The sequence below is a fragment of the Rhododendron vialii genome, chromosome 7a (genome assembly GCF_030253575.1).
Source record: "Rhododendron vialii isolate Sample 1 chromosome 7a, ASM3025357v1".
Classification (NCBI taxonomy): domain Eukaryota; kingdom Viridiplantae; phylum Streptophyta; class Magnoliopsida; order Ericales; family Ericaceae; genus Rhododendron; species Rhododendron vialii.
The window spans coordinates 36,395,256-36,419,369 of NC_080563.1; the positions used below are offsets into that span (position 1 = coordinate 36,395,256).

General features: G+C 43.6%; 3 protein-coding genes across 3 annotated transcripts; 1 reads left to right on the forward strand and 2 right to left on the reverse strand.

Annotated features, from left to right (window-relative positions):
- Positions 1-10,881: 10,881 nt before the first annotated feature.
- On the reverse strand, positions 10,882-12,129 carry LOC131332974 (uncharacterized). The gene has a single exon (XM_058367277.1). The coding sequence runs from the start codon at positions 12,127-12,129 to the stop codon at positions 10,882-10,884; it is 1,248 nt and encodes a 415-aa protein (XP_058223260.1).
- Positions 12,130-12,439: 310 nt separating this feature from the next.
- LOC131332975 (uncharacterized) lies at positions 12,440-13,177 on the reverse strand. The gene has a single exon (XM_058367278.1). It carries the CDS (start codon positions 13,175-13,177, stop codon positions 12,440-12,442), a length of 738 nt encoding a protein of 245 aa, XP_058223261.1.
- Positions 13,178-15,718: 2,541 nt separating this feature from the next.
- Positions 15,719-22,919, forward strand: LOC131333964 (purine permease 1-like). The gene is made up of 2 exons (XM_058368814.1): positions 15,719-16,689; positions 22,356-22,919. Exons 1-2 carry the CDS (start codon positions 15,973-15,975, stop codon positions 22,713-22,715), a joined length of 1,077 nt encoding a protein of 358 aa, XP_058224797.1. The 5' UTR covers positions 15,719-15,972; the 3' UTR covers positions 22,716-22,919.
- Positions 22,920-24,114: the final 1,195 nt, after the last annotated feature.

The window sequence follows — 24,114 nt, forward strand, 5'->3', positions numbered from 1 at the left end:
CCAACCAACCATCGAGGATGTTGGAAGAAGCCCGGCTGAAAAAGTGGTTGAGGGCCTGGAGAAGATTCAGATCAACGAGATTGATCCTGAAAGATATTTTTTGATTGGGGAATCATTACCAGCAAACGAAAAGGCTGAGTCGATAAGATTTCTGAAAGAATATATTAATGTTTTTGCATGGGTACCTGAGGAAATGCCTGGGGTGGATGCAGATGTGATCTGTCACCATTTAAACATTGATCCTCTGCATAAGCCGATCATTCAGAAGAAACGAAGGGCAGCCGTACAGCATGTAGATGCTGTGATCGAAGAGGTCGATCGTTTATTGGAGGCCAAGGCAATACATGAAGTCTATTACCCAGAGTGGTTATCCAACACTGTTGTGGTAAAGAAGAAGAATGGGAAGTGGCGTGTCTGTGTGGACTTCACAGACCTGAACAAAGCATGTCCTAAGGACAGTTTTCCTTTGCCTAGGATCGACCAATTGGTTGATGCAACCTCTGGTTACGAGCGAATGAGTTTTCTCGATGCATATCGAGGATATCATCAGATTGCTATGTTTGAACCTGATCAAGAGAAGACTTCGTTCATCACACCACGAGGGTTATACTGTTACAGTGTTATGCCTTTTGGACTGAGGAATGCTGGGGCTACATACCAAAGACTTGCAACCATTATGTTCAAGAAGCTCATCGGGAAGACTTTGGAAGTTTACATAGATGATATGGTGGTAAGAGTCGAGAAAAGGGAGGGCATATTTCTGATCTGAAGGAAGTGTTCGAAATCCTGAGGAAGTATAAATTAAAACTCAACGCCTCGAAGTGTGCGTTTGGAGTTGGCTCAGGAAAATTCCTGGGCCATTTGGTAACTTTGAGAGGGATAGAAGCAAATCCCGATCAGATTGATGCCTTACAAAGACTACAGAGTCCCAAAACTACCAAGGAAGTCCAGAGGCTGAATGGGATGGCAGCAGCACTTAACAGATTCATCAGCAGGTCAAGCGACAAATGCAGACCCTTTTTTCAGTTATTGAAAAAAAGGGAGGGATTTGAATGGGGAGCAGAATGTGAACAAGCTTTCCAGGACCTGAAGAAGTACCTGGCCGAGCCCCCACTGTTGTCAACTCCACAGCCTGGTGAGTCTTTAATTCTGTACTTAGCTGTTTCCGAGCATGCAGTAAGTGCAGTCTTGTTGAGGGACTTGGGGATCGAACAAATCCCCATCTATTATGTTAGCAAGACATTGTTGGATGCAGAGACGAGATATCTGCCTTTAGAAAAACTTGTCCTGGCACTTAGGACAGCAACCAAGAAATTGCCACACTACTTCCAAAGCCATAAGGTTGTGGTTTATACTGAGTATCCATTAAAATCACTGCTTCGAAAGGCAGATTTCTCGGGACGGATCTCGACATGGTCCGTAGAGTTAAGTCAATATGATCTCAAGTATCAGCCACGCACAGCAATTAAAGGCCAAGTGTTGGCTGATTTTGTGGCAGAGTTTTCCCCCACTGTTGCTCCCTTGCCTCCTACGAGAAAGGAACAGGCAGCTAAAACATCATCCTTGAAGGATCAACCCGTAGCCGAACAGGATCCCAAAGAATGGAAGTTATTCGTTGATGGATCAGCATGTAATACTGGTTCCGGAATTGGAGTTGTCCTCTTTCCTCCTCAAGGAGTTCTAATTGAACTCTCAGTTCGGCTTGGATTCAGTGCATCGAATAATGTGGCTGAATATGAAGCACTCTTGGCTGGGTTAAGAAGTGCAAAGACCCTTAAAGCAGAACGGGTCAGGGTGTATTGTGATTCCCAGCTTGTTGTGAATCAACTGTCCGGCGAGTACGAGACTCGGAATGAAAAGATGGTAGCCTACGTGCAGGCAGCAAAAGACTTGCTTGATACCTTCGAGAGGGTAAATATTGAGCAAATAAGTTCTGGACAGAATGCTCATGCAGATTCTTTAGCATGGTTAGCTGCAGCAGTACCAACAGAGTTCAAAAGAAGGGTGGCAGTAGAATACCTAAATGAGCCGAGCATTGGGAGGAATGTAGACCTGGTCTTGGACGTGAACCAAGGACCAAGTTGGATGGACCCAATAATGGAGTTCTTACGAGACGAGATACTCCCTTCTGATAAAAAGGAGGCCCACAAAATAAGAGTCAAATCTGCTAGGTTTTGGCTGTCCCCAGAGGGTAAGTTGTATAAAAAATCCTTTACAGGTCCCTATTTGCTATGCGTACATCCTAAGATGGTACAGAAGTTCCTTCATGAGATCCATGAGGGAACATGTGGGAGCCATGCTGGAGGGAGATCCATTGCCCACCGAGCAATTACTCAAGGCTACTGGTGGCCACACATGCAAGAAGATGCAAAAGTGTATGTAAAGATTTGTGAGAAGTGTCAAAAATTCTCACCAATGATTCGAACGCCCGCCGAAGATCTGGTACCTTTAACAAGTCCCTGGCCTTTTGCTCAATGGGGGATGGATATCGTGGGTCCATTGCACAAAGCAACTGGGAATCGAAAATTCCTGCTTGTAGCAACTGATTATTTTACAAAGTGGATTGAGACAGAACCATTGGCCAAAATCACTGAACCTATGATAGAAAGGTTCGTGTGGAAAAGCATCATCACTCGTTTTGGGGTCCCTTATTCATTGATTACAGACAATGGATCCCAATTCCAGAAGAAATTCAAGGCTTTTTGTGCCCAATACGGAATAAGAAAAATTTTTATTCCACCCCAGCCTACCCTCAGAGTAATGGGCAAGCAGAGGCGTCTAATAAAACTATCCTTGATGGAATCAAGAAAAGACTTGACAAAGCTAAAGGAAAATGGCCAGACGAGTTGTCATTGGTCTTGTGGGCTCATCAAACAACGCCTAAGAGGTCTACGGGAAAGACCCCCTATTCATTGGCTTATGGAACAGAGGCTGTCATACCTCTGGAGGTAGGCCTGCCGACCAACAGGACAGTTTTGGTTGAAAGTGGAGGCAATGATAGGGCTCTTGAAATCGAGCTTGACCTCGCCGAGGAGAGGAGAGAAAAAGCCTTGGTTCATCTTGCTTCCTACCAAGAACAGCTGATGAAAAGCTACAACAAGCATGTTCATCCTCGAGAATTTGGTGTTGGGGACCTCGTGCTACGAAAAGTGCTTGGCAACACCAAGGTGGCCAACGAAGGCAAGCTGGGGGCCAACTGGGATGGCCCATATAGAGTAACTGAGATTGTAGGCATAGGAGCCTATCGATTGGCAGATTTGGATGGTGATCTAATTCCAAGGCCTTGGAATATTCATAATCTACGAAAGTTCTTTGTTTAGAAGTATTAAAATCTGTTTTAGATTTGCATTACGTGATTGTGTGGGAATTACGAATATAATTCTCTTGTTCTAGTTTTGACTATTTTAGTTGCAAGGGGTACGAATAAACGCCCTCTTGAGTTTTGCAGATTATGAATACAATCGCTTCTTAGTATAACTGTTGTGGTATTTGTTTTTAATACGAACTGCGAATTTAATTTCCCTCATTCGTATTGGGGAGCAGGGTATACCTTTTGAGTATGTGAAACTTAAAAGTTTTATACATTTTTAAGTACGTGATACTTAACGAATACAAGTACGAAACACTTGTATAGAATTTCAAGTATGTGAAACTTGGGTATACATTTTGAGCACAAGTATGAAACACTTGTAAACTTGTAAAAGATTTTCAAAGCTTTAAGTACGTGAAACTTAAACACAAACACTTGTGTGATGTTCTAAGTACGTGATACTTAGGCGTTTTTATGTGAGTACGTGATACTTAACAAGTATGAAACACTTGTATGGATTTTTAAAGTACGAGAAAACTTAAACGTTATCCAACACACGAGTAGTTCTAAGTACGTGATACTTAAAGGTTTTTGTGTGAGTACGTGAAACATAACGAATACAAGTATGAATACACTTGTATGTACTAAAAAGACAGTACGAGATACTGGGAAACAAATGTTTTTAAAGTACGTGAAACTTAAACTTCAAAACAGGAAATCATGTGTAAGTACGAAATACTTATGCAAAACGAATGATGGTTAACAATACGAAATACTTAATTGCATCCGAACAGATGCAGCAAACAGGGAAGTCGAGCAAAACATTAAAGTTATGCCACGAAGGGCCGAATACCTGTGTTAACAAAGTATTTAACTGTACTGGTGCCTCACAGGGCCAAAATATGCTTATGGTCACGCAGGACCAGCAATCAAAACAGTTCATGTACTTACCAAATCAATGCACATTCTGGACCTCTGAAGTATCAGTGTTGATCTCAGTGTCAGCACCACCCTCGACTACATTCTCTTCCAAGTTAATGGGCTCAATAGGTACATCCCGAGCAGGAGCTTCAGTGGGGTCCACATCCGTGGGGATATCTTCCTCAGCATTGGCAAATTCTTCAATTTGCCGTTCAAAGTCTTCCTCTGGATGTCCTTCTGGCTCTGGAATGTCTTCGATGTTCTGAATACGGGTGCTAGGCAGCTCGTTGTCAACCCAGAAGGGTGAATCCTCAGCAACTCCTAGTTTTGTCAGACAGGTTTCCCAGCAGGCAATCCAAACCTGGTCCTGTATAGCTGGCATCTGTTCCACATAACTAGCAGTTGTGGCGTCATAGCCCTTCTGGTAGCCGTCTTCATATGATGCTTTCTTGGTGCTGTCAATCTCAGATAAGGCCTGGTTTAGGCTCTCTTCGGCAATTTGCAGCTTGCCCTTAGCACCATTAAAATCCGCCTTGGCTTTGTCTCTTTCTCTTTCAAGACGAGCAACTGTCCGAAGAAGTCGAGTGTTGTCATTTAGCAATCTGATTTGTTCGGTCTCAGCTTCTTGGTACTTTTGCCCCAAGGTTACCATTTTTTGAATGAACTAGCAATAACACCGAGTGGTAAGTGACAAGTGTAGCAGTATTTGATATGTGGTATACGAAATATACATTAAGACTTATATGAAAAGATTGAGTCACATTACCTTAATTCCACTGACGAGACCAGTGGATACTAGCCGGTCAGGTGTAGATCCAGATTCCTTCTGCATATCCACAGGGAGCAGCAACCCTTGAGCTAGGGCAAGTGTTGTTTCTGATGAACCAGCACTGTCCCCAACGTGAACAGGACGGTCACCCCTAGGGAATGAAGGAGTCCATGTTTGGGGCAGCACTTGAGCAGTTGGTGACACAGGGAGTTGAGTTTCGGTATCTGCTTGTGTGGCAGAACCATCTTGATTATCCACTCTTGGGCGTTTGTCCCGATGAAGGTCAATGGCCTCTGTAGCGGTATCAACATCCCGAGGAGAAGATGATGACCGTGCAGATCCCCCCTATTACGACGAGATCGTGGAGGAGGGGCGCCAGTTGATGCTACCCTATTGGTAGCACCACGTCCCCGAGAGGAGACAGTGAGTAAAGAACTGAGGTTAATAGGTTGGTGCGTCATCGTACCTGAGGTTGGGGGTGATCGAGAATAACCGGATGAGGACGACTGACTGGTAATTTGGTGAGGAACGAGTTGTTGTTCGGCAATGAGTTGCCTGCGACCTGATCTCCTAAGTACCACACGCGTTTGAGGAATACCGTCAGGGATAACAATATCGTCTGACTGACCAGCAAGAGTTACACCAGCTTGAAGCCTTGAACTGTGTGGTTGGGGAGCAGTGGATGTAGACGCGGCACTAGTGCTGGGGTGGGCAAGTCTTCTGTCAATGACCCCTCTGTATGAAGGGTCGTATCCAAGCAGTATATCAGCGTCTCGACCCCGACCAGCTGTTCGGGTACCAGGTTCGCCTTTATATTTAAGGATTTTGTTGATGTCCTCTGTTCGGACGTAACTAGGCTCTCGTCTTGGACGTTTGTTGACGTTTTCAGCTGCACAATCAGAGTTATTAAATCAAACATTAGACACAATGGAAAGCTACGAGAAAGCAGCAAATAAACAAATAGCAAAGATGAAAAATAAGGAGCATACGTGGGTATCCCCATATATGGGGGCAGTGGAGACCCACCACCTGTCCATCCTCTCCTAGTGGCTCAAAGGCTCCAGTGACGTAAAGGAAATCGATTTCATGATCCCGAGCAGAGTCTGGCAGGTTTAGCACGAGACGCTTGTCTGCCCTTCTAACTTTGAAGTAATAGGTGTTGTATTCAGGGTTTAGTACAATGCTGTACCACCACTGAATATCCCAAATTCCTAACTGGGTCCCCAGAATCCTATTCAAAGCTATTACACCCATTATCAACCTAAAAACGTTTGTTGATATTTGCATGGGGGTAAGACGATACCAGTTTAGGATTTGGCGGAGTAATGGGTGAAGGGGAAATCGAACTCCGCCTTCGACGATAGCAACAATGCGGATACACATTCGATCCCAGGAACCTCCGTCTCTATCTGCGCCCAGGGGGGCGAGTTCGAGACCAACGTTCTCTGGAACGTTATATTCCTTCCTAAATGCCGCCATGGCAGTAGGGGTTTCACATAATTTCCTAAATTTACTGGGTCTCAAGGGATTCTCACCATCGTCAGCCATGGGTATACTCAGGAAAGAAGAAAGACTGAAAAAGGGTGCAACTGAAACCCTAGAAAATGACTCACGAAATCGAGAATAGAGATCTCAGATAAAGAACCTAAGCAGAAGAAATGGAGTTAGAACGAGAGTCTTACAACGATACCGTGACGATTTCTTGGAATGTAATCGAATTTGCAGGTGGCAGCGATGGCGGAAAGCTTAGGACTGAAAGTTCGAATGTTTTGGATAAAAAACCAAAACGAGCCCTTTCAGCGGTTTAAAGGTGAGAGACGGAGATGAAACGTCTCCTCTCACGCCGTTACAAGTAAAAGTAACGGAAAGCAGAAACCATTCTGATGCCGTTTCATAGAACGTCAGTTCGAAGTTAATGCTAGGCATATGAAACGTGCCACGTGGAGTCATTACCTCAAGATGGTATAATGACAGAGGCGCCAAAAGGCATCAATAAGATATTGAGATTATGACTGCACGGGATCAAAAGAGTTTGGTCTAGATAGAATTCTGTTTCTAAGCATCATATATTGCCCCCGAACAGTGGTAAATACATGAAGCTGGGGAGCAATTGTAGGGAGGTATTCCCGAGCAGATACATTTAGTTACCGAACACGTGATGTTTGGGAACACGTGGTAAATACGACTGGACTTATCGCTGGGCAGTATGAAGAACAGCGATATGGCACAATGACATGTGAAGTCCTTGGTCTATGTAATCTGTTCGGCTGAATAAAGGCCAATGACATGACAAGTCACTGGTGTAAACTATCTGTTCGGCAGATAGGAGACATTTTGATTACGTTTAGACCAAGTTACATGTGAAGTCCCTGGTCCAGATAGTCTGTTCGGCCATGAGACAGCCGAACAAAGAAGGAGCTCCAATCGAGAGTAGGAGCAGAGGGAATACTCTGGAAGGTTCCAGAGTAGTCATGTCCCATAAAGGGATAAAGATCCCAAGAATATAGGATCTGATAAAGATACCCAACGAGTATGGGATGTTCGACTCTTAATGGAAAAGAATCCTAAAAAGGACTCTTTTCCATAAACTGATAAAGGAAACGAGACTCCTTGATATCCTGGGTTTCCTATACGAGTTAGGAATCCTATGGCAACAAGGATGCTTAGACAGCAAGCATCCATAAATCTATAAATATGAGGTAAACCTAAAGGTAAAAGGTACGCAATACATTGCATTCTTATTGCTTTCCTACTGATAATTAGGGTTTAACTGCTAGTACGGGATACTAACAAAGGCATCGGAGGGCCTTTGCCACGAGAGGCAAAGGTGCACTCACCCCCTATCTATTTTGCAGATTAGGGTTCAGACGTCGAGCTAGGGTTCCGGTGAAGAGGCACGAATAAGCCGTTGCAATCCAGCTGATCCGAAGCATCAATTGTTTTCATCCCCCTACAAAGAGGCCGGGGCAACTTAGTGGGAATTTTGTCCGAGGGTATCACCTATGAGAGAACAATATCCCTGAAGTCGGTGTAAAATGATCCGGGCAAGAACGGACCGAGTGCAAGTAATTTAAACAGCAAAAAGTACAAGTAGTGCTAAGAAAAGAAAATTCTCATTCATACTTGTTGGGGTGCTGTCATTACATAAGCAAGTTGCCTTTGAAACTTAAAGAAAATGCAACATAAAAGAAATGAATTGGGCTTCGGTAACCGAGTACTATCCATAGAACTGCTTTAGGTTGTTTGCGTTCCATGTTTTAGCGATGGGAGAACCATCCAGCTTCTCCAATTTATAGTTTCCTGAGCCGAGGTGCTTGAGGACTCGGTAGGGGCCCTCCTAGTTAGGCATTAGCTTTCGATTTTTGAATTTCTCTACCACTTTTTTCCAGACGAGATCGTCAGGCTTAAATGACCTAAGGTGGACGCTTCGGTTGTAGCCTTTTGCAACCTCCTGTTGGTACGACGCGAGCTTGATCCTTGCGTTGTCACGTTCCTCTTCGGCTAAGTCGAGGTCCGAAGCAATGCAGTCGTTGTTCACCGACTCATCAAAGTTTTCTGTACGCATTGTCGGGAGTCCGACTTGGAGAGGGATGACCGCCTTCATTCCAAATGCCAATGAGAAAGGAGTGCGACCAGTGGATCGCCGAGGTGTAGTACGGTAGCCCCAGAGTACCCTGGGTAGCTCTTCGATCCACTTGCCTCGGCGTGACTCGAGTCGTCGCTTAAGTCCGGATGAAATTGCCTTGTTTGCAGCCTCGGCCTATCCGTTGCCCTGGGGGTAAGCCGGAGTGGATGTGTCCCATTTGATGCCGTACTCTTCTAATAGGGCTCGGTATTTATGTTCGATAAACTGCCGTCCGTTGTCTGTAATAATGGCGAAAGGGACACCGAAGCGCGAAATGATATTTCGCCAAACGAAACGAATGACGTCTGTTTTTTCAATAGTTATCAAGGGTTCGGCCTCGACCCACTTTGAGAAATAATGTATGGCGGTTAGGAGGAACTTAAATCCTCTTGGGGCAACGGGGAGCTTACCGACGATATCCATGCCCCATTGGGAAAAAGGCCAAAGGCTTGTGAGAGGGCTAAGATCCCGGGCTGGCTGGTGGATGATAGAGGCTAACATTTGACATTTCATGCAGCGTTTGACGAACTCTTCAGAATCCTTCTTCATTGTTAGCCACCAATACCCTTGGGAAATGGCTCGGTGAGCGAGGGACCGCCCGCTGGAGTGGCAACCGCTGTCACCGGAATGGAGCTCTTCAATGATGCCTTGTACTTGGTGTGGGTGTGCAACCAGTAGATATGGGCCGGTAAATGATCTTCGGTAAAGCTTCCCGTTTGGATTGAGCCAAAAGAGAGCGGCCTTGTTTCGGAGTCGGTGAGCCTCCTTTTTGTCAGTGGGAAGGGAGTCATCTCGCAGGTAAACGACAATTTTGTCCATCCAGCTCGAGCCAAGCTCTATGTTAAGTACCTCCTTACCTAGCGCTTCGAGCTCAAAACTGGGCTTGTCAATGGAATTGAAGGAGATGGAACGGTGTCCTATAGATGAGCATGCCGAAGCGAGCCCCATAAGGGCGTGGGCGTGGGCGTTTTGTTCCCTGGAGATGTGCTCGACTCTGACTGCTTTGAAGCGTTTAATGAGCTGGACTGCGGCGCTGAGGTAGGTACGCATGCAATCATCCCGAGCTTCATATTCCTCAGAGATGGAGAGTTGGTTAACCACCAATTGGGAATCGCTGTAAACCACAAGTTCTTCGATGCCAATGGCTTCGACAGTCTTGAGTCCTAAGATTAGTGCTTCATATTCGGCCTCGTTGTTAGAGGCTGGGAAGTTGATGGAGAGTGAGCTTTCGTGCAGGACACCGGAGGGGGAGAGGAGAACGACGCCTGCACCTGCGCCTCGGCTGTTGGAGGCACCATCGACGTACATTTTCCAAACATCTCCATGAAAAAAGCTGCCAGGCTGTGCTAGGGTTGGCCTGGAGTACTGCCTCGGTGTTCGGGTGGGAGCCGAAGCGGGTGTATTGGGCGGCGTAAGCTCGGCGATGAAGTCGGCGAGCACCTGGGCTTTTATTGCTGTCCGAGGCTAAAAATGGATTTCAAAATTGGCAAGCTCAACGGCCCACTGAGAGATTCGGCTGGAGAGATCTGCCTTACAGATGAAAGACTTGAGACGGTATTCGGTAAGGACAATGATGCGGTGTGACTGGAAGTAAGGAGCGAGTTTTCTGGAAGCTGAGACGAGGGCAAGAACGAGCTTTTCTAATGGTAGATAACGCGTCTCGGCGGGAGTCATTGTTTTGCTTGAGTAGTAAATGGGTTGGTGCTCCCGTCCATCCTGCCGGACGAGCACCGAGCTTATGGCGTGCGGAAAGACAGCTAAGTATAGGGACAGGTCTTCCTAACCCCGAGGCGTGACGAGGAGGGGGGCTGTAGATAGGTAAGTTTTCAACTGCTGGAGGGCTCGATCACAATCTTCTGTCCAATTGAAGCTCCGTCGGCTACCCTTCAAGAGGGCGAAAAATGGCTGGCATTTGTCGGAGGAGCGACTAATGAATCGATTTAGGGCGGCGACCATGCCTATTAAACGCTGAACATCTTTCTTATTGTGTGGAGCCGATAGTCTTTCGATGGCAAGTAGCTAAGCAGGGTCCGCCTCGATACCGCGTCGGGAAACGATGTGGCCAAGAAATTTTCCGGAGCTTACGCTGAAGGCGCACTTTTCGGCATTGAGACGGAGTTTGTGTTTTTTGAGAATTTCGAAGGTTTCGGCGAGGTGGGATAGGTGATCGCTGGCAACCATGCTTTTGACGACCATGTCGTCAATGTAGGCCATCATGGTGTCACCGAGCAGACGTTCAAACATCTTAGTTATCATTCACTGAAAGGTGGCACCGGCATTTTTCAGGCCAAAAAGCATAACGAGATACCCAAAGATTCCGTGAGGGGTGATAAAGGCTGTATTTTCAACGTCGCCTTCGCTCATGGCAATCTGATGGTAGCCCCGGTAGGCATCCAGGAAGCTGAGTCGGTCGTGGCCGGCCGTGGCGTCGACGAGCTGGTCGATCCGCGGGAGGGGGAAGAAGTCTTTTGGGCAGACATCATTGAGGTTGGAATAATCAACGCAGACTCGCCACTTACCGTTCTTCTTTTTTACCACGACGGTGTTTGCTAACCATCTGGGGTATTGCACTTCTCGGATAACCTTTGCATTTAAGAGCTGGTTGACTTCGTCTATGACGGCCTCAGAGTGGATCGGGGAGGATCGCCATGCTTTTTGCACAACGAGGCGTTTGGCTTGGTCAATGTTGAGCTCATGGCAGATAAATGAGGAGTCGACCCCGGGCATTTCATATAAGGTCCATGCGAATACTTCAATGTTCCTTTTAAGGAAATCGAACGTCTCGATCTGGTCGGAATCGCTGAGTGAGGAACTGATGAGGAAGAAACGAGAGCCGTCTTCGGTGATTGGAAAGGTGACGAGGTCCTCTTCAAATTTTTCATCGGCCGGGATGCCGACGTCTTCTAGAACTGGGGCCTCGGGAACCTCGATGAGGTTGACCCAGGAGGTCTGTTTATTGCTTCGGACTGCGTTGACATAGAATCTTTTGGCCGCAGTTTGATCTCCGTATAGGTCTTCCTGTCGCCCATTGGCGCCGATGAAACGGACCACCTGGTGATAAATGGAGGCGATGGCCTTTAACTTGTGTAGCCAGGTACACCCGATGATTGCGTTGTATGGGCTAGGAACATCTACCACCACAAATTTCATGTCGAGGACTACCGAACCGGCACGAACGGGGAGAGTGATCATACCAAGGGGCCATACCGGGGCTCCGCTGAACCCAATGAGGGGGACTTCAGAGGGACGGAGGTCGGTATCCGAGAGTTTCAGGTCTTTAAATAGAGAGTAGTACATGACCTCGGCAGAGCTACCTTGATCAATGAGGATGCGTCGGACGTTAAAGGTTCCGATACGCAGCGTGATCACGAGGGTGTCGTTATGAGGTAGCTGGACGCGGTTGAGATCCTTTTCGGTAAAGGTGATGGTCCACTTGGAGCCGTCGTCTGTTTTTGGGCGCTTGGTCTCGGGACCAACCATTATGCTTGGAGGGAGTGGCGTCATTTAGTTCGGCACGAAGGACGCGAGCGGCTTCGGAATTGAAAGGACCGTGAATGACATGGATCGTTTGAACTTTTTTTTCGGCGTTGCCTTCTACGCGCCGTGCTCGGGCCCTGGTTTTTTCGTGGTCAATGAGGTTATCAAGGTGACCCTCCGCGATAAGCTGCTCTAAGTAAGACTTAAAGGGTTTGCAAGTGGTGGTGAAGTGACCTTGTTCATTGTGGTGACTGCACCGAACGATAGGGTTTTTGATCTTCCCATTTTCGGTTCCAAGCTTCTGATTTGGGAAGGAGAAAAAAGGCTGATCCTTTACTTATTCTATGATCCGGTAGATAAGAATGGTAAAGACGGTTTTTTCGGCGTTGAAGTCGTTTGGCTTCGGTCCTTTCCTTGGGGACTGCTTGATGTTGTTGACCTGTTTCTTCGAGATCGAGACGGGTATGAAAGCAGGGGTGGGGACCGAAGCAGATGCTATTTTTGAACTTGTGGACTTCCCGATGCCCCTCTCGGCCTTGGACTCGATGAGTTGGCACCAGACGTCGATACGGGTCATGAGGTCCTTCATGGAGCTGGGCTTGTGGCGGGCAAGGTCGTCGTAGACCTGTTCGTCTTGGGAGGTTAGGCCGAGTTTGAATCCTCGGGCCGAGATGAGACCATCACAGCCTTCTATTTCGTTAAACAACTCCCAGTAGAGACCGGCGTACTGTCGGAGTGTTTCGGCGTCTCGTTTCCGGAGAGCGAGGAGAGAATCGATTTCCTTCTCGTGTTTGTTGCTCATAACGAACCGAGCCATGAAGGCATCACAGAGGGAGTCGAAAGAGGAAATCGACCGTGCTGGGAGCTGGTTGAACCATGTGAGACCCAGGTTGCCGAGACTTGTAGGGAAAACCTTACATAAGAAAGTATCGTCCGAAGGCTCGTTCCGGAGAAAAGGGGACATGACGAGCTTGTACTGTACTAGATGAGTGTATGCCTCGGTCTTGCCATCGTACTTGGCAAACTTGGGCTGGGTAAATCCTTTCGGGGGTGTGATCGAGTCAATTTCTCTCATGGAGGGAGAGGTCGTGAGTCTTTCGACTCTGGCATCGCGGTAAGGTCAGATCGAACGGTCGAAACCGTCTGGATGCTCGGGTGCGGTGCGCTTTTTCGGTGAAAGTTGATCCAGCCTCTCATACTCCTTTCTCTTCGGAACGATGCTTGATGACTTACGGGGGGAACGCTCGTGGTTTTTTTGGTTATCAAGGGGTGAAGACTTGAGGCGCTCTGTGGCTGGGCTTTTGTTTCGAGCTTCCTTAGTGGGCCTCGTGATGCTTGCGATGGATTCACGCCGTTCCCTGCCGATCCGAACCGAATGAGTGGAAGAGGCAGAGACGCTTCCTACTCCGAGTCTTTCGAAGGCGGATAATCGCCGTCGGGTTTGATTAGGAGAACAAGAACGCTCTCTATGTCTTGCTTCCCAGTTGGTTCGGCCGTCGACTGCATTTGGTGGCTCCAAACGGTCTTTGACCGAGGGTCGGGGCCGGTGTTCCACCAGGCGGCCTCCTTCGCGGCTGCGGGAAGGGCTGTGATGGTGTTTTCTCCCGCCGTGGCTTCCGGAGGATTGAGATGGAGAGATCTGCAAGAGGTGTTTTATCTCTGCGAGCTCATCTCGGACGTGCTTGTCCTGTTCCACAACCGTTGATTGGTCGTCGATTTTCCTTTCCAGGTGTCGGATGTAGGAGTGGAGCTCAGAGGATGGAGTGCCATCTGGTGTTGAGGTTCCGGCTCTGATTCCTATGGACAAATGAGCTTTTCCCTGGGCGCTGGCTCCGCCAGGGGTCAGGTCATGGCCTCCGAGAGGACTGAATCCTAGGGTAGTGTCGCTACGGTGCATTTCTTCAAGTTCCACCATATCTCATTCAGGAAGCTTGAACAGAGCTTTTGGAAGGGAGAGAGATGAATGAATGAGAAAGTGGCTAGGTTCCCAGCAGAGTCGCCAATTGTAAGGGTTCGATTTGACAGGACCTTGGCCTGGGTTAGGGTTCTCCTTCCGCTGGTTCGTTCTCGTCTCTGGACCTGCAATAAGTCATTAGGGCTGGAGTAGCCCAGTGACCCTCCGATGATCAAGTCAGATCTCAAGGGAGAATATGGATCTAGGGTTAGGGTAGAATGGCATGCCTCTAAAAGGCCAGTATCCCTTTGTATTTATAGACCTAGGTTTGCTTGCCCTCCAAGCTAGCACGTGGAAGATACGCCCGGGTAACCGTCTCGGGTGACGTCATATGTGACGACAGGAGCGGAAAGGGTTCGGAGCACATGATCAGATCTGACCACAATGATCGCATCTGCCACGTATCTTCTTTTGATTCCTTCTGGCATAACAAACTCTCCTTGCGTGAGCTCCGTGTGAACGTCTACGCAATTGTATTGCGTGTTGCTGGCAGTTTACCGAGGTTGGTACTGAAGGATCTTTGCCGAACGTTTAACCAAACCAATACACCACAGTCCATTTGCACTGACCTACGGGTCGGACCCCACGGGACCTCGGCTAACGGTATTTGGCACCATCACCTAGCTTGGTACCGAAGCCACCACAGGTTGGAATGTTCTAGCTCGATTGGACCCGACCCAAGCGATGACCCTAACGGCTCGTTTGGTAGAGGTTAAAATTTAGGAGAAGAGAAAGAGATATAATAAGAGACGAATCAATAATTACAAAAAATTGATGCAAATTAAGCTAACAAATGCGATTTTTTTTTGAATAAAGGCAAAAAAAAGAAGTTAATATTTAACTTTTAAAGCCAAATTTATCCTAACTTTTTAAACGGAATTTACTTGTAAGCGCAAAATTAAAAATTTATCAACTTTTACCTATCAACTTTATAAAATTAACACTCATTAAAAGACAAATTGAAATCAAACATTGTACACACTCTTAAAAAGAGACGGAATGAGTACAACTGCGGACAATGTGAAATGATTAATTATAAACATCTAATGTCATTTTTAAGGTTACGGATCATGCCGTCAAACGTCAAAAATATTATTCTTCAGGGTTCGTATCACGACTTTTTATTTAAATAATTTGCGAATTTTAATTGTTACAGCTTGTGATTTACGTACGGATTTAAAAATATATATATATTTGGACGTCAAAGCTGGTGATAACTGTATCCATACAGTGTGGGTATGAATTTTCTCTGGCATCATCACTTGTCACAGAGTACTCCTCATTTGGACTAGATTTCGTCCGAACCCCTGATAGTCAATTTTGCTACACCTTAAGTTGTACACTTACAAGCTTTTATAGGTAGTGCTCTTAAACCATCCCCGCGTGGTGTTTCATGGACAAGTAATAATTTCGGTCATAACTATCTAAAATAACGGAACAGGAATGGTATTGTGCAGGTGGTGCACAACATGTGTTGTGCACCATCCAAGCTGTCGATCCATTCGACAAGTTAACGGTTCAAATTTCATCTCTATCATGTAGCATTTGAACCGTTCATTGCTGAGGCTGTTGGAGTTGCCGAACGGACAGCTCGAATGATGCACGGCACGGTGCTGCAATCCCCCGGTTCCAGAATAACACAACTCAATAAATATGAGATTGTCGGATTTCGTTGTGATGCCATTTTTTCCTCCTCCTTTAATCTTCGTTATCCTTTTAGAGATCAATAAAATCTTCTCTTCGCTTAGCGGGGAAAAAAAACCACACACACGCACTCAACTTCGTGTCTAGTCTATATATCTTGAATTGGGCTTCTCTCTACACTGCGTTTTAGGGCCATCTTGCGCTACCCCAACTACTCTTGGAGCTACAGATACGCACAATTCTTCCTCCGTCCATACTACCAGTCTACTACAATGGTGGAAATGGAAAAAAACGCCAACAAAAAATCGAAGAGGGCTCTACTCCTACTAAACGTCATCTTCCTCGCCATCGGAGCCTGCGGCGGCCCCATGGTCATGCGCCTCTACTTCCTCCACGGCGGCAGCCGGCTATGGCTCGAGAGCTGGTTGGAAACCGGCGGCTGGCCCGTCACTTTCATCCCACTCCTCATAGCCTACCTCCGCCGCCGCCGGAAAGAGGGCTCCCCCGCGAAGCTCTACTTCATGGGAGGACCGGTGTTTGTGGCGGCCGCCGTCATCGGCCTCCTCACCGGGCTCGACGACTACATCTATTCCTACGGGGTGGACCGCCTCCCCATATCGACCGTCTCTCTGGTGCTCGCCTCCCACCTGGCTTTCACCGCGCTCTTCGCGTTTATTCTGGTGAAGCAGAGGTTCACTCCGTATTCGATCAACGCCGTGTTTTTGCTAATCGTCGGAGCGGGGGTTCTGGCTCTTCACTCGAGCGGCGACCGGCCCGAGGGGGAGTCGAACAAGGAGTATTTTCTGGGGTTCTTCATGACGCTGGCGGCCGCGATTTTGTACGGATTTGTGTTGCCGTTGGTGGAGCTGACGTACAAGAAGGCAAAGCAGGCCATTACTTATACCCTGGTGTTGGAGATTCAGTTGGTTATGTGTTTCTTTGCTACTCTGTTCTGCACCATTGGCATGCTTATCAACAAGGACTTCAAGGTAACCCCTCTCTCTCTCTCTCTCTCTCTCTCTCTCTCTATTGGCATGCTTATCATCAAGGACTTCAAGGTAACCCCTCTCTCTCTCTCTCTCTGTGGCAACAATTGTGGCAGACCTTGTTGTGATTGTCTGAGTGTTGAGTGAGAACCTTGTTGAGAAGTTTGTCCTCGATTGGGATATGCTGTTATGCTCAAGTTCCCTTTAGTCTCTCGAAAACGATTCGTTCCAGTATTGATAAAATTCCTCTTCGTTGCTAGAGCTTAAAAAACAGTTCAGAAACACAAGAAACTCCTCGATTGGGATATGCTGTTATGTTCAAGTTCCCTTTAGTCTCTCGAAAACGATTCGTTCCAGTATTGATAAAATTCCTCTTTGTTGCTAGAGCTTAAAAAACAGTTTAGAAACACAAGAAACACCAGGATCGAATTTGGAATCGTGATTCCATTTAGACTTATTATTCTCTTCGGTTTCTGGGAATGAAAATATGGGAATACTAGTGAATGCCCGTGCCTAAAGGCGCAGCGCAACATTTTTTGAATACAACTAAAATGAATTACAAAACTTATTGACCACCCCTGCCAACGAAACTGATTTATACGGGAAGATTTGTTTTCTTAAATTAGGTTCATGCCTGTGCCTAAAGTCACGGCCCAAACGATCGCACGCACAAATAGACATTGGACTCACATGCAATATATCAACCTTTGCCCAACGAACCCAGCTACGCAAAAAAAGAAAAAAAACCCAAGCATATTCATAGGAATTCCCCGTGCTTAAAGCCACAACGCGACATAATAGCGAGTTTGCAACTATCCAAAATTACAAATGGGCCTGACAAAGACAAACAACAGCAAAGTAAAAAAATGGTCCCGCCACCTCAGACATGAACAACAAAAAAAAAACCCGGTTCCATCGCCTAAACGATCGAAATAGATACATTAGAACTGACAATATGATATTGTTGTGGTTTCCTACGTTCACCCAATAACTCCCTAGCAACCCCTTGGCTCTTGAAAAACACCTTAGTGATTGCTCTGTCCAGAATGAAATAGATTAATTTGCTCATCAGCTGAAAATTAACACAAATACAATTGCACAGTCATGTTGAACACCTTAAATAGTAAGAGAGTTCAAATATCACAATTTTCGTTAGGATTTCTAAGGAGCTAGCAAACAATTTTTTCGAGAAAATTAATTTCAGGAGATAAGCAACATGTACCAACCGATATATGACAAAGCAACACATACTCAAATGAGAAAAAGGTCCAACCTTAAAACTTTGCATATCTAACACATAAAATAGAAGAAGTCAAGATCACTAACCCTCTTTTCCCTTGCCAAAGTCATTGAGAGTCCACCTTCTGAGAGGCTTTTCGATGTCAGTTATTGAGAGTCCACCTTCTTTTCTCCACAGTTGTTACCTCTGAAGAAGCCTGCAAGCCATAATTAACAACACACCCACAATCAGATTAATCTCGAAGGAGTTATGATCTAAACATATGGGTAAAGTAACTGGGAACGAAAAAAGACTTGAACACATATCTCGGAGGAGTAACAATAAAAATTATCATCAACATTTTCTCAATAAAAAAACTTGAACACATAACCAATACATGACAAAGCAACATTTTCTCAATATTTTTTTTTACCTTTGTTGATATCAATTATCATCAACCAATCATAGATACAGACTTGCGCATGACTTAAATATTATAACTAATCCAGGGAGATGACAATTCCACTCTACCGTTAATTTCATCTAACAAGACATATATAGTGTCAAAGCTAATTTATATAATAAAATACAAGGGTGTGGGGACAAGTTGTTGGAACGGTTCAGATTCATTTGATCCAAAAGCTGTAATGCATTCTCCCACTTCTTGATTAAGTGCCCATGATTTTCACCTAAATTACACAACTGTCATCCTCTTTCACATTTTTTTTAGCAAGTGCCGTAGGCACGAGCAATTTCAACCACAATGCACAGTGTCGTAGGCATGAACAAACACTAATTAATTAATATTGTACTTAGACTCAAGAGTGATGTAGTAAAAACCGCTAGGCGCTAAATCGAACGGAAAGGGACGCTTAGTGCTTAGGCGCTGACTAATTGCTCTCTTAGAATCTAGGCTGCCGAGACGCCGACTAGCTGACATCCTAATAATTTAGGCATTGGACCACTGCACAACGCCTAGACAAGAATTAGTCGGCCAACTCTTTAGAACACTAGGCAAGAGAAAGTTAAAGAATAAATCCATCCTATGTGGCCGAACCCACTCCTAGTCAAATGGGACGACCAGAGTTTGTAATTTGAGCATCTAATTGGTTGTTAAATATCAGGTCACATCACATAACATTAATGTTACATCATGTGATTTTGGGTCAAGCCTGAAGATCGATAAGATCTGATATTGAATTTTTTGTGTGACCATCTCATCCAATACTTTATTTGACCTATCTTTCCTATTTTATTCATGAAAGGGGTTTTGGAAGGTTCAATTATTCCTGCCAACTCCAACTTAATACTCTATTTTTGCCAATAATTTTTAAACACTCATTTCGGACCACTTTCTTACAAAATTTAAAGCATCATTTCTAGATTTTTATTGATAGTACTTAATAGTGGTCTCATTTTAAAGGAAGAGTGAATATTTATATAATGGTACTAAAGTCGATAATGAGAAATAAAGTACACATACTCATCTGCCGAATAAATTAAATGAAATATGGAGAAGGTGAATCAATAATAAAATAGAGGATATACTCCATAAGTTTACACTCCATCTTTGGAGTATGGAACATCCTGCCAAATAGAAGAAAAAATGGCCTTTCCTCTTCGCTTCTTTTCTAGGAGGCTCGGAAGACTCTGGATTTTGGTCTCAAGTTAGGCATTAAGCCCAGAGGGGGGAGGAATTTTTTGTTGAAGCGATTTGTTGAAATGTAGGAAAATGAATTAGCGGATAGAATTAATGCTCTTGATAACTTGGAGGAGGATGTTGATTTCGAGGATCTTGATAGTATCGAGGAAGGCGCCTCTCTTTTCTTGGAGTTTTAACGTCGAGTCTTGCTGTCTTTTGGTTGCTCCCTTGGTTTGCATTTGTGCTCAATTTTCTCCTTCAAATTTAGGTAATTTTGGCTGTTTCTTTTGTTTAGGCTTGGTGTGCGGATGTCTTTGGTTTGGTTTCGGTGTTTTTGTCTCCGATTGCTTGTTTGGGGTTGAGGCTCGAGAGGTTCTTGGCTATTTTCATTTAGGTTTTTTCTTGTTTTCAGTTGGCGTCTTACCCTCTTTTAGGTCTTGGGTGGCTTTATGCTAGTGTGTCATTGTTCCTTTTAATCTTTGTAATCCTTTATAAAGATTAATAAATTCTTTTGCTTAGAAAAAAAAAATAGAAGAAAAAATGGAAGATGGGTTAAAATTGTTTTTTTCCACCAAATTTTTGAGAATTAGAGATATAGAGTATAGGTTCCAATTCACCCTCCATTTCTCTATTTGAGAGGATCATTTTTGGAGGAAATACAATTCCAACCCATCCTTCATTTCCTCCTTCATTTGAGAGGATCAAGTTTGGTACTCTGGGTGGCTTTATGCCGATATGCCCTTGTTCCTTTTAATCTTTGTAATCTTTTATAAAGATTAATAAATTCTTTTGCTTAGCAAAAAATAAAAAAGGTTTGGTACTCCAAATTTGAAGGATGGGACAAAAAATGGAGGATCTTTCCCATTCCACTATTCACCCTCTCCCCATCCTATTTTATTCATCAAATAAGTTTTGATGCATATATTTTTTTTTATAAAAAATTGGTACCAATCTAAAGATATTTATAATATCTTCAAAAAAAAAGACCAATATTGTGTATTTTTTTATCAAGCAAGAAAAATGAGAATTTGAATTTTGTAAGGGAAAGTGGTGAAGTTTGAGAGTACAGGTTTGGAGTTAGATTTATCAATACAATACATTATTTTGATACCCTCAAATGGAGAAACAGGGCGAAAATTGGTACCATTATTGAACAGGTGTGGACCAACTTACGTTACTTATTATCAACAAGAAAAACAAAACCTAATATTCCACCAAATAACAAAGCCCGTATTTGATTGGTCATATTGTTGCAATCCAGTCGGTACCATCAAATTACTAGGACCACATTGCCCTGCTCGGTTTGAATGGTGGGAATTTTGAGAAAAAAATAGGGATGTGGCCCTATAATTCTTATGTTTAGAGCAAACGGAAATAAGAATGTGATTTCTGGTAACTTATACAACTAGGAATCACACTTGTAAGTGAAAATTTGATACCACGCTTATCTAACAATAATATTAGATTCTTGGCTCAATCCTTAAAATAATACTAATAAGTTGGGACTCTAGTAAATTTCAAAATACATTTTTTCTGATTAAGCTAATTGAATTAAAATCACTTTAGATACTGAATATCTAGGAATAATTTAGACTTAGTTTGGATGACAAGAATCTTGAGAATGAATGGAAATGTGACACCATACTTCCATGATTCCAACGTTTGGATTGGAAGGAATTAGATTAGGAATGTGATGCCATACTCTCAGGATTTCCATGTTTGGGAGAGACAAGAATACGATTGTGATTCCTGACGACACATCCGACCAAGAATCACAGTACCAAATTGAGTGGGAATCTGATCCCTTCCTTACCCCATGGGAATCTTAGATTCTTGGCTAAAAAAAAGAAAAAAGAAATTACTGACTTTGATAAATTTCCAAAATAATTGATTCCTGCATAAAATTACTGAATTAATCTCCACACTGGAATAATATTACTTCAGGTATTGTATTCGTAGGTATTTAATTCCTAGTAATCATATTTCTAATCCCACTTAATAAAATTCCTAAGAATTTGATTTCTACTAATCACATTCATATTTCTACTGAAGATTCCACATATAGCTTTTAAACACAACTCCGAATGCAAATATATCTGCAACCGTTCGATAGAATGAATATGCATGTATCGAACGGTTCTGAACTTAATAGTACTTTACGCGGAGTTGAGTTTTCATATCATAAAATTGTCGGTCTGACCAAAGCTAGGACCCAAATCAAAAGTTTTTTTTTGATCCTGACCCAAATCAAAAGTTGATTTCACTTTTTTTCAACTGAAAAGACATCACTTACCACGAGAAGGAGAGAGTAACATCTACCAAGAACTGGGTTTTCAAACCCGTGACCAAACCCAAGGCCATATATATACTCAACAATGCTGAGGCCCATTTTGCCTTATGATTAAATCCCATGGGATTTTATATTTTTGTATATTTGTTTAATTGGTTTTGGCTTTGCTAGTTTTGCATTAATTTTTTCTTGGATTATTTGTTTGCCTCAACGAGAGAAATTTAAGAAGTAAAAACATATTATCAAAATTGTTAAAAAATTTACTAAGGACAAAAATAATTCAAAACTGACATATTATTTGAAATATTTGTCCTTATTTAAGAAAATTAATTTGGTTTAATTTTTTTATTTTTTTGTCTTCACTCGTAGAGACAAACTAAAAATCCACAAAAAATTGACTCAAAAGGAAAAAACGCGATAAAACTAAAATAAAGATAAAGACATTTCCAGATTCATTTTGAAGCCAAAAAAGGCCCTTAAGTACAAATACGACTAACTTTTACCATAATGTTTTGCAGGCAATCCCGAGGGAGGCAAGAGATTTTGAACTTGGCGAAACAACATATTATGTGGTGCTGGTTTGCAGTGGCATAGTTTGGCAAGGTTTCTACCTAGGTGCAATAGGAGTCATCTTCGCTGGCTCATCACTGCTCTGTGCTGTCATTATCGCAACTCTACTCCCGGTGACCGAAATCCTAGCCGTTATTTTCTACAAGGAAAAGTTTACGGCAGAGAAAGGAGTTTGTCTCGTCCTCTCGCTATGGGGATTTCTTTCCTATTTCTATGGTGAGCTAAAAAATGAAAAGGAGAAGAGTGATCAACCTCAAACTCCAGAAGCAGAAATTCCACAGGCAATCAGTATTACGACTTCACCATGAATGACTTCAGATCTGTATTGTTGAATGTTGTGCTTGAAATCAATGTAGAACTTGGCCTAGCGTATTTATATGAAATTTGTTTTGCCGATTAAAAAAAAATTACCTCAAAAATTACAAAGAGGGTCCTGTGAAAATAGCCAGTATCGAATTTGGAAGTAAAATGCTATGAGCGAAGCAGAATGAAAGAAAGTAGTATTTGACATACATTGTTTACATGATCTTGTGCTTGGAAATTTCATTAATTTTTCTCTCTTTTGCTTGTTGAGAAAGGGTTTGCTTGGTTTATATTGAATGACTTGCAATGATCGCAAATGAAGGAGCTGCAACTTGATATATATGTTGTGAAAGTAAGATGGACTCAATGGTAAGTGAATAGATTATCCTCCCAATGACGAGGTAATTAGATGACCAAAATTCCCAAGTTAAAAGGATTGGTTTAGCCAACAAATGACAAGACATCTTGCTCTCGTTGGAAATACATATATTTTGAGGATATCAGGGTTCTTAAGTTTCTTAAGTTTAAAATGAACAACAGTTGCAAGATGGGTAATCCTTAAAATAGGAAGGGTATTGGATTGTCTGATGCTCAAGTTGGGGGAGGGATCACTTTGTTCTTTTTGCATAGTTAGAGCTTAAAAAAAAATTGAAAAGTAAAAAATGTAGTGGGTTCTTTCTTGCATGGGACTTGGAATTTGCGAGGTATTTATTAGTTGCTTGAATTGAGGCATGTTGGCATTGTTTGGGTATTTTGTGGATTGTTAGTTCTTTATGCTAGCTTGTTAATGCATGTAACTATGGCACTTGCACCTCTGCAATTCACGTCTATTTGGGCTTAGTTTGCTTGTGAGTGTCGTTTGAACGTTCTCAATGGCTAGATTAGTGGAGACTTATGCCCTAGTGAGCTTTCAAGCCTTATCTTTTATTGGAGTGATGTCACGTAACTTCTTAGTATGTCAACAGAAAGAATATACTTGTTAAAGGTCTCATTATTCTTGATTGCTAAGCATTGGAATTTATTAAAAAAATCTCTTGGGTTTTGGTTTGCCACATGGATGTTACACCCCTGTGAGAGGATTATAAGCATTTTCTTGATATTTGAGCCGGTTCGTTCCTTTATTTTCACATTTATTCCTTGCAAGCCACTTTGAGCCTTTCATTCTTAGCCTTTTCTTGGTTAGCTCCACCCTCCATATTGTATTTGGAGAAAGGCAAGAATGTAACGGTAAATTTTTTGGGTAGTTTGTGAATTTTTGTGCCTGAATTGGTGGTGTCTCTTTAAAAAAAAAAAGAAATACTACAAAAGAAAAAAGAAGAAGCAGAAAGGGGCACCAATATATTTGAAAAGGAGGAATTGTGCTTTATGGTTGAAGAATGTTGAAAGGTTAGAAGGAGAGATAAG

What these genes read in the sequence shown, in the direction of transcription:
- LOC131332974 (XM_058367277.1), bottom strand. Translation starts at nt 12,129, where the DNA reads ATGACGCCACTCCCTCCAAGCATAATGGTTGGTCCCGAGACCAAGCGC.
- LOC131332975 (XM_058367278.1), bottom strand. Translation starts at nt 13,177, where the DNA reads ATGAGAGAAATTGACTCGATCACACCCCCGAAAGGATTTACCCAGCCC.
- LOC131333964 (XM_058368814.1), top strand. Translation starts at nt 15,973, where the DNA reads ATGGTGGAAATGGAAAAAAACGCCAACAAAAAATCGAAGAGGGCTCTA. An exon ending in TTATCAACAAGGACTTCAAG is followed by an intron (nt 16,690 to 22,355) that starts GTAACCCCTCTC and finishes AATGTTTTGCAG; the next exon opens with GCAATCCCGAGGGAGGCAAG.